At 38.7% G+C, this 14,752-nt stretch overlaps 1 protein-coding gene across 1 annotated transcript in view; it reads right to left on the reverse strand.

Moving 5' to 3' along the window:
* tprb (translocated promoter region b, nuclear basket protein) overlaps positions 1-14,752 on the reverse strand; it is a 39,181-nt gene that overhangs the window by 2,790 nt on the left and 21,639 nt on the right. Inside the window, 9 exon segments of the mRNA XM_055164640.1 lie at positions 118-192; positions 283-392; positions 1,779-1,867; positions 4,441-4,497; positions 4,696-4,847; positions 10,307-10,400; positions 13,926-14,060; positions 14,309-14,488; positions 14,569-14,649. Of these exon segments, the coding sequence (XP_055020615.1) occupies positions 118-192; positions 283-392; positions 1,779-1,867; positions 4,441-4,497; positions 4,696-4,847; positions 10,307-10,400; positions 13,926-14,060; positions 14,309-14,488; positions 14,569-14,649 (973 nt within the window).

Below are 14,752 nucleotides of genomic sequence, written 5' to 3' on the forward strand. Positions count from 1 at the left end.
TTTGATGTTGCAGCTCTATTCCATTCAAAGCAACAACATCTGCAAAGAGACCAGAAGAGTTCCAGAAAAGTTACACAGTGTACCTTTATGCTGTTTCACATGTATATAAGCCATTACCTGGTGCTGTGACCTGTAGTGGAGTGGTTGGGACACTACGACCTCCAGACTCTTCTTCAGCAAACATCCCAAGACCTGAGAAGATCAAAACAAAGTGAGCAGGTCATTTTTGTATATGTTTTTTTTTTTTTTTTTGAGGAACACATTCCCTGAACAGTGCAGTACCTCCTTGTGATGCGAGCTCTCCCAGGTCGGAGTGAGTGGAGGTGCTGGCCTGAGGGACCTCTTCCGTCATCCCAAATCTAAAGCGGGGGACACCTGCAACTTGAGGGGACCTGGAAAAGATTGAAAACTGTTCTTAAACTTTTCATAACTATAATAAATTAACTTTTTTGAAGCAGGGTTGAACAAGTTTCTTTTTTATTTCTATATTTTTGAAAGTTTTAAAGCTACCATTTGTAATTAGACCAGTATTCTCACTTAACGCCACTAGAGGCGATCTACGTTACTGCTGACTGACAGTGTGCCAGCTTTAGTCTGACAGAAGACGACCAGAGCACACACGAGCAATGACAAATTAATTTAAAAGATTTTTTTTAAATCCAATTGAACACATTATAGATCTTGATAATATAATAGGAATATGGAAAATGAAAGCTTTAAAAATAATTGCACCTTACTAAAAAATCTATTTAATAATTTGTGAAAGATGATTGTGTTTGTTAGGAGTGTAGCGAGATCCAAGTCTCACGATAAAATATTGTCACTGTACGATATTTATTGCGATATCGTGGGAAAGCTCACGATATGGTGGGCAGGTTCATGCTTACGGATGTAATAATATCCAAATCTCTCGGTATGATATTTTCACGATATACATCGCACGGTACGATATTGCGATATTTTGTGGAGGCTAATAAAATTGTTAATATTCTACTTTTTCTCTTCCTTTAAAATGCCTTTACAAGACTAAATCCAAAGAACTAAGACTTAAAAATGCTTAAAACTGTTAGTTCTTCTTGTAGTCTAAACTGAAATGGAGCAAAGGATCATGGTCTATGTAGTTCCCTCTGTCTTTTTTAGGTATACACGCATCAAGAATCTCGGACTTCTCGGATGGTGCTCCACATACAAAATGTTCGCTGCAAACTTGGGATGATTTAGGCAGTCAAAGTTTCCTTTTTCGTCCTTCCCGTGGATCAGTACTGCCCATCGCCTTCACCTTTCACTATTTTTCAATTCCATTGGGAAGGGAAACAGTTTCTACAGGGGTTTGCAGTCACACAGATCTGATTCCCTTTTGCATCTATGAAGTTCGCATACAAATCGAGCCTTTTTCCGCTGTTAGGACATCCAACAATTAACAATAATAATAATTAACAATTAACAATGTCCGAATCCCAAAACTAAAATATGACAATATCAGAACCAGAAACAAAAGCGATATGGTTCAAAAGACTTCAAAAGGTCGGCTTTGTCAATAGACGCATCCCACTGGGAAATCAAACATGGCGGTTTGATGCTCACTTTTTCGGAAAATCCTTCCCAGTATGCATTGCGCAATGACCGGAAGTCTGAGATTCTGGATGCGTGTATTGCTGCACCATAACTCTTCATTTAAGCAAAGAGACTTGTAATTTTTTTTTATTATTGTGAAAACCTGGACAATACGATATCACGATATTTCAGTTATTGTTACATCATGTTTGTGTGAGACTTACTGTAAGGCCTGGTCAAAACTGTCTGAGCGCTGAGGAGCCACCAGAGTCGGAGCACTGGGCACCATCCGGTCATCATCCTCAAAGTGCTGCTGTGAAGGAAACCAACTGATTAACTGATTTAAATCTCGAGCTTATGACAGTAGTTACATGTTACACAATATTGACATGGTGAAAGCTCACATATTTAAAATGCAATCACAAATTAAGCTTGAAAGGAAGTAAGAAGAAGCAGCTTATAAACTCCCATCCCTTGTACCAGTTACTTTGCGTACTTTATACTTTCACAGTTTAACACTCATAAGATCAATGTAAGCTTCTATAGACCCTTTAAAAGTTTGTCAATAAACACACTCAATGGATAAAGGTGGAGGGGAAGTAGAACAGAATGTGATTTCAACAGAAAAAGAACGCGGGATGAGCCTCAGAATAACACAAAATATGAAAAATAAGGAGGGTTTGACAAATGAAACCGCTCAAGAGAAGATCAAATACAATACTGAGGGGAGAAAATAGTCCAACCTTTGTCACAGAATATCAAACTAATGACATTTCTACCCTGGGAATACAAAACAGTTGGCTTATTTTTTGTTTCAAATTCGAAAATAATTCAAATTTCCATCCAGTTGCGTCCCTTCTGCAATTTTGAACAAGACTATGAGAAAGGCTCATTTGTCAAAAGATTGTGCAAAACATCCAAGGGTTTAAGAATGATGCAAAAGTTGGACCGTTGCCATAGCGATTAACAATTTAAAACACATTATTTTAAATTCTGGATGGGAACAAGTCCTCAAAATGTCACAGATAACATGAATTTGAAACCTATGAAGAAGCCAAATATCGATGATTGATAGAAAATTGGGTCCGTTGCCATAGCGATTTATAATTTAAAACAGATTATTTTATATTTTAGATGGGAACAAGTCCTCTAAATGTCACGGATAACAGGAAGCTGAAACCTAAGAAGAGGCAAAACATCCCTGGGTTTCAGAATGATGCAAAAGTTGGACCGCTGCCATAGCGATTAGCAATTTAAAACACATTATTTTATATTTTGAATGGGAACAGGTTCTCAAAATGTCACAGATGACATGAATATGAAACCTATGAAGAAGCCAAATATCCAAGGGTTTCAGATTGATGGAAAATTAGGACCGTTGCCATAGTGATTAACAGATTAAAAAAATGTTCATACTTTTTGAATGGAAGTGAGAACACAAAACGTTACAGCTCACATGTAGCTGAAACCCACAAAGAGGCAAAACATCCCTGGGTTTCAGAATGATGCAAAAGTAGGACCATTGCCATAGCGATTAGCAATTATTTGCACATTATTTTATAGTTTGAATGGGAACAGGTTCTCAAAATGTCGCAGATAACATGAAGCTGAAACCCACGAAGACGCAAAATATCCATGAGTTTCAGAACGATGTAAAATTAGAACCACGATTCATAATAATTTAAAACAATCCATGTATCATTCGTTCATTCATTTTTCAATATAAAACCAAAAATAAGAAAATGAAAAAACAACAGTTTTCTTCGTTATTCGTCTCCAAAACCAAAATGAAAAAACGGATAATGATTCGTTTTTTCAGTTTTCGATTTTGTGTTTAAATGAAGAATGGAAAAAACGGATAACGGCCGTTTCCCGTTTATGTGACTTCCATGACTGCGATGCCGGACTTTTGCACCGGGTACGGACTGAACTAGGACTGATCCAGGTCTGAGACCAGACCGAGACCAGAGCGGGACTGAGACCGGGACCACAGCGGGACCAGAGCGGGACTGAGACCGAAACCAGTGGTCCGAGCGGTTCCGTGTCATCGTCTCCGCGCTGGTTCCGTGTGGGGAAAGTGAGAATGCGCTGTGGACTACAGGTCCGGACGGGCTGCTCCAGTCCTCCGCGTTCAAGAACCACGGCTGGTTCCGAGGTGGTGCAAAGCATCCAACTGACGCTTTCACACAAACGAAAACGAACCCAACTAAGAGCTTTTGGTTCAAATGGACCAGGTCCGGGACCAGACCGGGACCACAGCGGGCCTGAGACCGAGACAAGACAGAGACAAGACAGAGACAAGACCGAGACAAGACCGAGACAAGACCGAGACAAGACCGAGACAAGACCGAGACCAGATCGGAGGCTCAGAGCCCACGGCAGGGCCGGAGCTCGAAGCTGAGGCTCGGACCCCGCGGAGGCTCAGAGTCAAAGCTTGGAGTCCGCCCCAGTCCCGGTCTGGTCCTGGTCTGGTCCCGGTCTGGTCCCGGATCAGTCCGTACCCGGTGCAAAAGTCCGGCATCGCAGTCACGGAAGTCACGTAAACGGGAAACGGCCGTTATCCGTTTTTTCCATTCTTCATTTAAACACAAAATCGAAAACTGAAAAAACGAATCATTATCCGTTTTTTTCATTTTGGTTTTGGAGACAAATAACGAAGAAAACTGTTGTTTTTGGTTTTATATTGAAAAAACGAATGAACGAATGATACACGGATTTAAAACACATTACACTATTGTGACTGGGTTCCGTGGGTTTCAGAGCAACGGAAAATTAGGAATGTTGCCACAGCAATTAACAACATTAAACAAATTATTCAAAGTGTCCCTGATCCCATGGAAAATGACTAAACTACAAATTGGAAACACCCACACTGATATTACTTACAGTACTGCCTGGAACACTATGACCAAGCTGAGCCAATTGCCGGCGTCCAGGAATCCGCTGTAAAAAAAAAAAGAAGGGAATTATAATAATGTCACAAAGTTGACAATGAAACTTGGGGTAAGAGTTCAACCAAGCCTAGCTCCACACAAATATCAAAATAAAAGTTCTAAACAGATACCCATGATGAGCCATTTCTCCGTCTAAATTTCAGGTTATAACTGGTTGAATAATTGGTTGATAGTCCTCCTCTCTCACCTGGACCTGAGTGAGGGGACCCAGCTCTGAGCTCTGGTGGACGTTCAGACGTTGCGGTTGGTGCATCGATCTCCGTGGCGACTGAGGCATACGAGTACCGGAGCCTGTGATCGGTTGTTCCGTGGAGAAGGCCTCGGCTGCACTGCCCTCATCTGAAATAACAAGAAGTACATGAGATTACTGGAAGATTATCATATTTTAAGGGTCTTATATTACGCAAATTGAGCTTTAAGACATGTTATAATCTGAAATTGTGTTTTGTTTCATTCATTATTCATCATTCAAAGCTCAAAATGATCTGTTCCACCTTGTGATGTCACGTAGTCACAGTTTAAGTTAAAAACCTTTAGTTCAGTGGAGCTTGGCAGTTCCAGGTCTGAAATCATTCAAATGATTCTAGTGAAGCTGTACGGAGTTTAAAAACACAATAGAGTGCTCCCTTCCTGTGTCACCACATGACATCACAATGTGGAACAGAACGTTTTTAGTTTGAGAGAACAACTCAGCCTAAAAAAATGCAGGCTTCAACTCCAGGTTTGTTTTAAAATGAGAAAACATTATAACATAGATCAGAAAATAACATAACAAGGGCTCTTTAAACAGACTCTTAATTTAACAAATATTTGAAGTGTTTGTGCAGAAAAGTGAAGATGTCTGTTTGATATTAATATTTGTGATTGAAATAAAATATATTAATTTGAAATGTTTTAAAGTAACTATCAGTGTTAATGTACTGTACTGGAAAAGGGGTCAGATAACTTTTCTTCCAGACTAATCTTTTTTTCTTCTACTTTTCATCCATTTCTTGTATGTTTACACGGTTTTTGTCTTTTTACACTTTATGAATAAAATAAACAAAAAAACACAAGTACAGAAGTGTCCGCGTACCACAGTTTAAAAAGCGCTGCTCTAGCCTATGTACCATGTTTACATAACATACTGTCCAGCTCTATACTGTATGTCTCTGTAGAATGAAGGGAGCAGTATAAAGGCCCCATTGTTTGTCCATAATTCTGTATTTTCCTGTCCTTTCCTACTCAGACAGACATCAACACATTACACTCTCTCCAGTGATGATGTGTCTCGTATCTAATGGGAGTCGGGACAGACACGTGTGAGGTGAGGGTTAGAAGGGTTTCCTGGATTTTACAGTTTACTCGCTGGGAATCTGGAGCTACTTCATGTAAAACCAGGCATGTAAACATTATATTTAAAAGTGCACTGTGTAACATTTCTACTGGAAAGTCTGCCACCTGCTTGTCTCCATGGAAATGTCACTGCTTTTACTACAATGTTTCACAGTATAGATCAAACCTATTTATCATGATTGAGACAAACATGTGGAAAGTCGCCTCTATTCACAGAAGGAATTGTGGTATTTTTGAGCAATAGAAACACCGATAATGATAATGTCATATCATGGAACATTCCAGGGAAAGCAATAACATCTCCATGGAGACAAGTAGGTAGCAGAACCTCCACCAGAAAAGTTGTGTGGTGTACCTTTAAAGGCCTGTATCTGATTTTTTCCATTTACTTAAGTAAAATTTGTTGTGTTGTGTAAAGTGCTTATAAACTCATAACTAGGAGTTTGCAAAAATATTGAAATATTGATATATCGTATTGTTTGATGTGATGATACAGTATCGATATCGTGGGCTACTGTATCGATATCTCACCAAGAGTATTTTTTGGTATATTTTACTAAATTATTTTGTTTCAGTTAGTTTTTGTTATAGTTTTGTTGCTTGTTTAGAGAAGGCAAAACTCGTTCATGCGACACATTTGACATTTTCACTGTTTTGAGGATTAAAATAGGTGCATTTCATATGAACTTTGCACAAGAAGTGGTTTAACAAAGACTGTTAGTGTCACAGCCATGATTTAGCAGTTATTTTTTATTGAATTGTGTCAAATCAATTTGAAATATATCGTACTGTATTGAATCAAAAGTGCACTGTATTGAGATATGCATTGTATTGTGGCTTATGTATCAAGATACGTAATTGTATTGGCAACTTCTGAACGATAGCTGGGCTCGACTGTTGTCCGCTGGCCCCGGGCAACTAAAAGTTTTGTCCGGGCAAGTACTCTCGTCTGCCGATTTGCCCGAGCGGGCAAGTGAAAATAAAGCCACACAAATCTAGTCCCCCAATAATAATAACTATTAATTTGGTTTGAAAAACGAAGCGACGGGTTGTCTGCTCATAACGCTTTTTTTTTTTTTTTTTTTTCGTGAAAGGAACAGAAAAGTCCAACGTTGTTGACTGCCGCGAAAAACGGCCGCGATGCTCACTTCATGCGCGCTGCTGTGCGCATCACCATGTTTTGTCTTTCCCACTGACTGTAAGGCAGCCTAAATAAAACAGACGTAGTATTACCCTGCCTCCTGCTCCGCAATCTTTGCCCAGTCAATCAAAAATGTCCCATAGTGCGGACCGCGCCACTCCACCCCTTTTTTTCTGTCTCTCACTCTACCATCACATCTCCAGGAAGCTTCATTACGCATCGGAACAAAGAGCGAACTCAGGGCTAAACCCAACTCCAAAAATTGTCGATATATTTATTAGGCCTACTCGGTAATCTCAGTAACTAGTTAAAAATACATAGGTTATTATTATAGCCCGCGCTTTAGAGAATAACATTCACTCGGGCGGTACCGAGGTGTCTCCAAGCGTCCCTTGCGCTCTGTGAGCGGGGCGTGTATCACGCATTACGCATCGATGAGAAGCGCGCCGCGAACAAGGACCTAAATTTAAACTCCAAACTAACTCCACTGTATCCTGCAGAGGACAGAGATATGTAGTAGTTTTCTTCATAAGTGCGCAAAGTGTATACTTACACTTTATATTTTTATGCCTCAGGTTGCCCTGGGTCTGACAACCTGAGGCACGTTGTGTTTCAACTCTTAGATCTCTGAATGGATACAAGAGAAAACTATTTAATGAGAAGACCAACGATAGTCGTTTTCATCTCATATACATACAAATTTGGACACACTTTTTCATTTGCCAAAATCTGTCCGGGACCTCAGGGTCCCGAGATCAGGACTAGACCAAAACCTCTGAGGGTCAAGACAGAGACAAGACTGAGACCATGGCCCATCAAAACCAAATCAAGACCATCTGTGTAATTTTTGACATTTATTTGTATTTTACAGTTATTTTAGCACATATATATCAATATTTGTTTGAAATCCATCTTCATTTTATCTGATAAATGTGAATTTAAGCTTAAATTAATCCAAGCAAACTGTACTGCACTTTTTTGGACTCTCATCCACAGTTTGAGAACGCCTTCTTTAAGAGAACTTCCATTGGCATTTTACACAAAACTGCTTCAAAGTGAATAAAGCTGGTAGGATTTTTAAACCTGTTTTGTCAAGTTTCTAACTGGAGTTACATTCTCTTACTGGTTTTGCAGTGGGATTCAAGCCTCTGCACATTAATCAAACGCATGTTATTACAAACACAGATGCATTTTGAGCACTTTTATTAGGCAAACTTCAACCACATGTAGCAGTAGTCCTGCTTTGTGCCAACAATGTAACATAAATTTGGATTAGTTTTTGCTTCGCATTTTGTATTACTCTTCTAATCTGTGGACATTGAGGAGGAAGCCCGTTTGCGTTATATGCAGGGAGGAGCGAGAGGTGAAAAGGTAAGGAGCAGTGCGCTGACGTGAGGCAGGTGGACATGTAGGATGTTTTAAAAAGAGACGAGACCAAGACCGTAAAAAACGGTCTAGAGTACTATGACACTAGCCTGTGCATATATTTAAAAATATATAATGAACTGAGCACTGTTTTGTTTTTCTGGGCAAGTAGATCTGGGTGTCGGGCAAGTAAAAAATTATAGCCACTTGCCCGGGCAAGTACTTGTAAATGCTTAATTTCAAGCCCTGGATACCCAGCTCTACTCATTACGGTGAATAATTAGGGTACCCAGTTTGCTTAAGCTAAGTGAGGAATAACTTTGGACCACTGCAAAGAAGGTACCTTTCTGTCTGAAGCTCTGTTACTCAAGTTAGAGTTTAATCTGAGTTTTGTTTTAATGTAAATGTGACCATAAAGAAGTGCTTTAGCTGGAAATACAACAGGTGAGCTGATAGTCACTCTCACCTTTTTGTTGAAAGTCAAACTCCTTAAAAGGACCAAGAACGCTCGTATCGTTCACATGCTTCTGAAAATGTGTTGTTTAAATGCATTTTGTATTTTTTCTTCTTGAATTTTCAGACTAAAAGCTTATCAGCCTGTGTTTGTAAATGTGCGCAGTGTGTGTCACTATGGTAACTGCTGAACATTCTTCCATAGATTGATCACAGGCTTCTGAAAATGTGTCATTTAAATCAATTTTGTACTTTTTTCTGGAGTTTTCAGACTAAAAACTTATCAGACTGTTTGCTAATGTGTGCACTGTGTCACCATGGTAGCTGCTGAACATTTTTTACATAGGCCTATATGCAGAACCCCCCCCATCCTGATGTGATGTCACTACAAAGCATCAGTACCGTTTTCCTCTCCTTCCAGACAGTCATCAACACCTGACATTTCACTGGCCTCGCAGCGTAATCGCCTGAGTCATTTCTCGCGAAAACATAAACCGATGAAGTCAGTTAGATAAATTAAGCAGTTTGTGTGTTTTTGGCTATAATATTCTGTCTAATTGGCCGATGACACTTACAGATCAGCAGCAGCAGGGTCTAGACGGCAGAATGAGAATGAAAGACTGAGATTAAGTACCATTATTTCATCTACAAACAACAAAATCTCCAGTCTTATTCTGCACAAAACCCTGGCTAACCCTGTAGTTTAGATCTGTACAAACATGCTCTGAAATGTAATTTTTATATTAGTTTGTCAGTTCAGATTTCAGTCTTTTAGGAATTGAACTTTGAACCGATTTGTTTTATTACATGTGAGACAGGGCTCTACTTTGACAGTATTAAAATCCAGGCTTTTATTTCGCTTTCTGCTCTTTTAATGTTAATTCTATCATGATTATGTTTTAATTTGTTGATAAAGTGATTTTGAATATCTTTCTTATTCTCTAAAGCACTTTGAATTACTTTGTGTACGAATTGTGTTCTACAAATAAACGTGACTTGTCTTAAAGGTGCATTGTGTAACTTTTCTGATGGAGGGTCCTGCAAATGCTTTTCTCCATGGAGATGTTCTTTCTTTGTCTGGAGTGTTTCACAGTATGGTATTAAACTTTTCCATTTTCACAGAGACCAAACCAGAGTAAGTTACAGGTCAGATCTGTGGAGGGGCGATCCCGCTCAGCCAGAATGCCTCTTTTTCTAGGTATTTTTGAGCTATAAAATCACCTATAATTGAATAAATGTAAAGTACAGCTGTTTACTGTGGAATATTCAAGACAGAGCAATGACATATCCATAGAAACAAGCAGCTGATGGCACCTTTAAATAAACCTCAAATCTACTCGAGACTCGTCAGAAAAACCCGTCTATGATACATTTTTTTCCAAATCATCCAGCCCTAGCTCCAGTGATGAAGTGTCTGTTATCTCCTGGGTGTTGGGACAGTGAGCATGTGTGAGGTGGAGGTCACATGTGAGGTGGGGGTCACATGGGGTTTCCTGGATCTTACAGCTCGGTGTCTGGGAATCGGCTGGTCTCTGGGTGGAGTCCGACGCCCCTACGCTCTCCTCTGTCTCTGTGCCTGGGTCTGTTACATCAGCGCTCTGAGAAAACAAGAACAGAACACTCATTTAAAACTGATCATGAGTAATATTTAAAAGGTGTACTGTGTAACTTTTCTGGTGGAGGGTCACTGCTCTGCCTGAAATGTTCCACAGTATGACATTAAAAAGTTCAATCTTACATTTATTGAAATACACGTGGTTTTATAGCTCAAAAATACCTAGAACAACAGAAATTGTGACTGTGAGCGGGGTTTCCTCTATATAGATCTGACGTTAAACTTGGTCTGGTTTGGTCTCCATGAAGATAGAAAGGTTTAGGACATCACCATGTAGAAAAGCTTTTGATGGATCCTTCACCACAAAAGTTGCACAATTTTAAGATTAAATAATTCTAGACTTCAATGTTAGAATATAATACTGTTGTACATTCCCAAGCAGGGATCAAATTAGATACTAATCGATACTAAAACTAGTATTGAAACTAGATACTCATTTGAGCAGGTAAGAATGCTAAAAAAAAGTCACATTCACAGGACAGAAATGAATCTTTCCTGAATATCTTCAGAATGGAATGATCTTGAGCTGTATCAGAACAAGTATAAGCGCACATAGACTAGTATATGCCCCGGGACCACTATGGAAAATACTGTACCACTGAGGGATCACAAAGATATAAGATCATGACCTATGATTTAATGTTGAAAACACACTGTCTGAATAAAGAGTGTTTTTATCATCACTGTGGTATCTGAATCAGTATAGAGTCTAATCCTTAGTACTGAAATTTTTGTGCCATGACAACATTAGTTACCACCTAGTGCCTCCGCTCAATTTCATTTCTCTCGAGCGACTAGGCCAGGAATCGGAATACACTAGATGGTTTTGCAAGAACCTCTGAAGTGCGAGTCCGGGCACCAGCCAATCAGCGAAGAGCCGTACATTCTGTGTTGGCAACGATTCCCGAGATCGAGGATTTAAAGACGAAACAAAGAGAATGTTTAGTGACTTTTATCAAGGGGAAAAACATTATTGGCCTTCTTCAGACGAAATTTGGGAAAAGTTTAATATAACAGTTACCCCCGTTAGCGGCGCATTATATGTCACGATAAAATAGCAGCGAGTGGTTAAATTAAAAAAGTACATGCCTACCGTTGAGCGAACAAATCTTAACGCTGCAAGGTCAGACAGTTTCCATGAAGTGAAACCGGCTGAATCAGGCTAAATATTAGTATCTGCTACCAGCAATCTTATGCAGTGATGGTTTAAACACAGAAATCCTAGACAACAAAGGATCTGGCTCTATCAATGATAAAAATATTTCGTAATGACTGCTTGATTACACACACATATTCAAAGTGTCATGGTGAGTGAAATGCATTACCAAGAAAAATAAAAAGTCATATTTCGTGGTGTTTTAGAATGTATAAACAGTTTATTCCCACACATTTTGCAAGTCACCGTCTCCATCTGGATTCAGTTAAGTGGAACAAATATGCCCTTTAAAACAGAGCCCATGTATTCCAGTGTTTCCATACGTGCCACTTAAATGTGTGGGAAAACGATGGCTTCCAGGAAGTTTTTAAAGTCAGTTTGAGGGAAAAGAAATCCCACTTATAAAATTCCACTTTACCCGGCATCGTTGAGTCTGTGACCGGGAATATCTATAGGGATTATGAATATTGTAATTGTTGTCCTGGAAATTTGAGATTCTTATTGAATTATTAAAATAACAGAAAGAAGAGATGATAAAAATAAATTAAAAGGCCCTATATTGTGCAAAATTGATTCTTTAAGTGAGTGTGAGCTGTAAGCCATGTTATAATGTTGTTTCTTTATCCAAAACATATCTGAGTTGTGTTTTGTTTCATTCACACCATTTTTTATTAGTTTGTCTACATCTCAGACTCAAAACGCTCTGTTCCACCTTGTGATGTCATGGAGCTGTAGTTCTTAAGTTAGCTTTTAGTTGAGTTTAGCTTTAGTTCAGTAGAGATTGGCAATTCTACAACTGAAATTATCCAAATGATTCTAGTGAAGGTGCAAGGAGTTTAAAAACACTTCCTGTATCACCACATGACATCACAAGGTGGAAAAACTTCAGCATTTTCTGCTTGAGAAAATAACACAACCTAAATATGCTTGAATTGTGTGTTAAACATGTGTGAATGAAACAAAACAACTCTAGGAGTGTCTTTGATGAGGAAACAACATTAAAACATAGATTACAAAATTGTGTAATATGGGCCCTTTAACTACACATAACACACACTACATTAAATGGTAAATATTTTGTAGAGTAGTACTGGCTGTCAGTCCCTCACCTCAAAATCCCTCACACAAGATTAAAAGTGAAAAAGGTCATTAGCTGTTTCATTTACAGACACTGACTCACCCCAAAAACACGGACCACAGAGACTGGAGGTGGAAAATAAACAACTAAAGTCAATATTAACACAGAGGCAGAGTTACACTGGTCTGAGATGTGACAGATGTGCTATGGCAGCAAACTTGTTTAGGTTTAGACTAGAAATTAGTTAAATTCACAGTCAGAGCCCAACCTTTTTCGGTCAGGAACATGTCATGTTACTGCAACCCCTAAACTTTCCTTCTAAATCATGATTGCGATATATTACTGAAGTAAACATAGACAATAAAAGACAAATTTATGGTACTGACACTAAACCCCAAGAGCAGATTTAAACCACAAGAACTATTCAAAATCTACAATATTGTAAAAAAAAACAAAACAAAAAAAAACACGAGCTGTAAAAAAATAAATAGTAGAATGAAACTCTTTAGAACTTCACTTACATATAAGTTATTAATTCAACCTTTTACAGCTTAAATTTTATCATATAGCAAAAAATAAAATAAAATGTACACACGATAAACACTGAAACCTAAAAACATTGTTCAAGCTTTCATATTTTGAACAATAAGTCGATACACTAATTATTGTGAAGGGTGAACTTCAAAAAAAAAACTAACAAAACTATGGTTAATAAAAGATGTTTAAGAACAGTTATCATCTAAAAAAAACTTACACCTTATAATCTAGTCTAGTTTGGACCCTTTACAAATACAATACAAATCTCGAGAGGGACCTACTGGCACTTTTTGTATAATATCATGCAACATGTCTGGGGGGTGAAGCTAACTGGAGGCGCTGCTCTGTCTGAAGCTCTGTTACTCAAGTTATATTCAACTACAGGCAATTTGAACTTGAAAAAAAAAATTTGGTTGGAACTACAACATATAAGCTGATTTATGCTGTTAAACCAGTCTCACTCAAATTACAATGAAGTCATAAGCCAGCATTAGCCAATTGTAGTTTTTCCTTTAGTCACACTCACTATTTATGTGGAAAAACAAACACTAGAATTGGAGTACAGATGCTCGTATGCATCACAGGCTTCATAAAATGTGTAGTTCAATCCATTTTGTATTTTTTGTTATGTTTTAGATGGTCTGAAAACTCATGTGGCTATATTTTCTTATATGAAGTGACTGAAATCTATCTGTGTGCATTATAAATGAAATTTCATCGTGTTACAGTTAACTCACCTCTGGCTCCTCCTCCTCCTCTTCCTCATAGGCCTCTGCGTCTCCACCGCCCTCATTACTGTCTTCATCATCTTCATCCTCATCTCCCTCCTCATCCTCCTCTTCCTCCTCCTCTTCTTCCTCTTCATCATACTCCTACAAAGGCCACATTATAATGCATTTCACACAAAAAAATCTTGCTAGAACTGATGTGACACTCGACTCCGCTTTGCCCTTATAAGTGAGACATGTACTTACAAACTCATTTCAGCAAAGTAATGAGATGTCTGGAATTTGTTCAGTTTTCCAGGTTTTTAAGAGCGTAAAAAATGTATACTGTACCTTGTAAGTATTATGTACAAGTATTATATCTTAAGAATAGTAATTCCAACAAACAAAAGTACCTGTTCATCCTCCTCCTCTTCCTCCTCTTCCTCTTGTCCTTCCTCGCTCTCAGAATCAGTTAAAATAACAATCACTTCTTTCTGCTGCTCAGAGGTTTCCCCCTGTGGTCCCTCTGGCTCCATCACAGACTGAGGCACTGTGCTCTCCTCTTCCTCCTCCAGAGTCTGGAAGTCTTCATCCTAAACACAAATACAAAACTTTTATTTAACCATTTATTTATTTTACTTAGAAGAATTAAGAGAATAAATCTTAGCCTAACCTGAGAGGCTTCTGTGAGGTCCTGACTGTCTGTTGGCACAACTCCTTCAGCCTCAGCACTGTCTTCAGTCAACATCTCCTCCTGAATGAAAACAATATTTTTATATAGTGTTATATGGTTCCAGACAATCAGTGTTACTTGATAACGGTGAGCTACTACTGCAGCAACAGGTGCCCCAGGGTAG

This window comes from Boleophthalmus pectinirostris, unplaced genomic scaffold (assembly GCF_026225935.1).
Source record: "Boleophthalmus pectinirostris isolate CB_2022bp ecotype Guang Dong unplaced genomic scaffold, ASM2622593v1 HiC_scaffold_7, whole genome shotgun sequence".
NCBI classification, from domain to species: domain Eukaryota; kingdom Metazoa; phylum Chordata; class Actinopteri; order Gobiiformes; family Gobiidae; genus Boleophthalmus; species Boleophthalmus pectinirostris.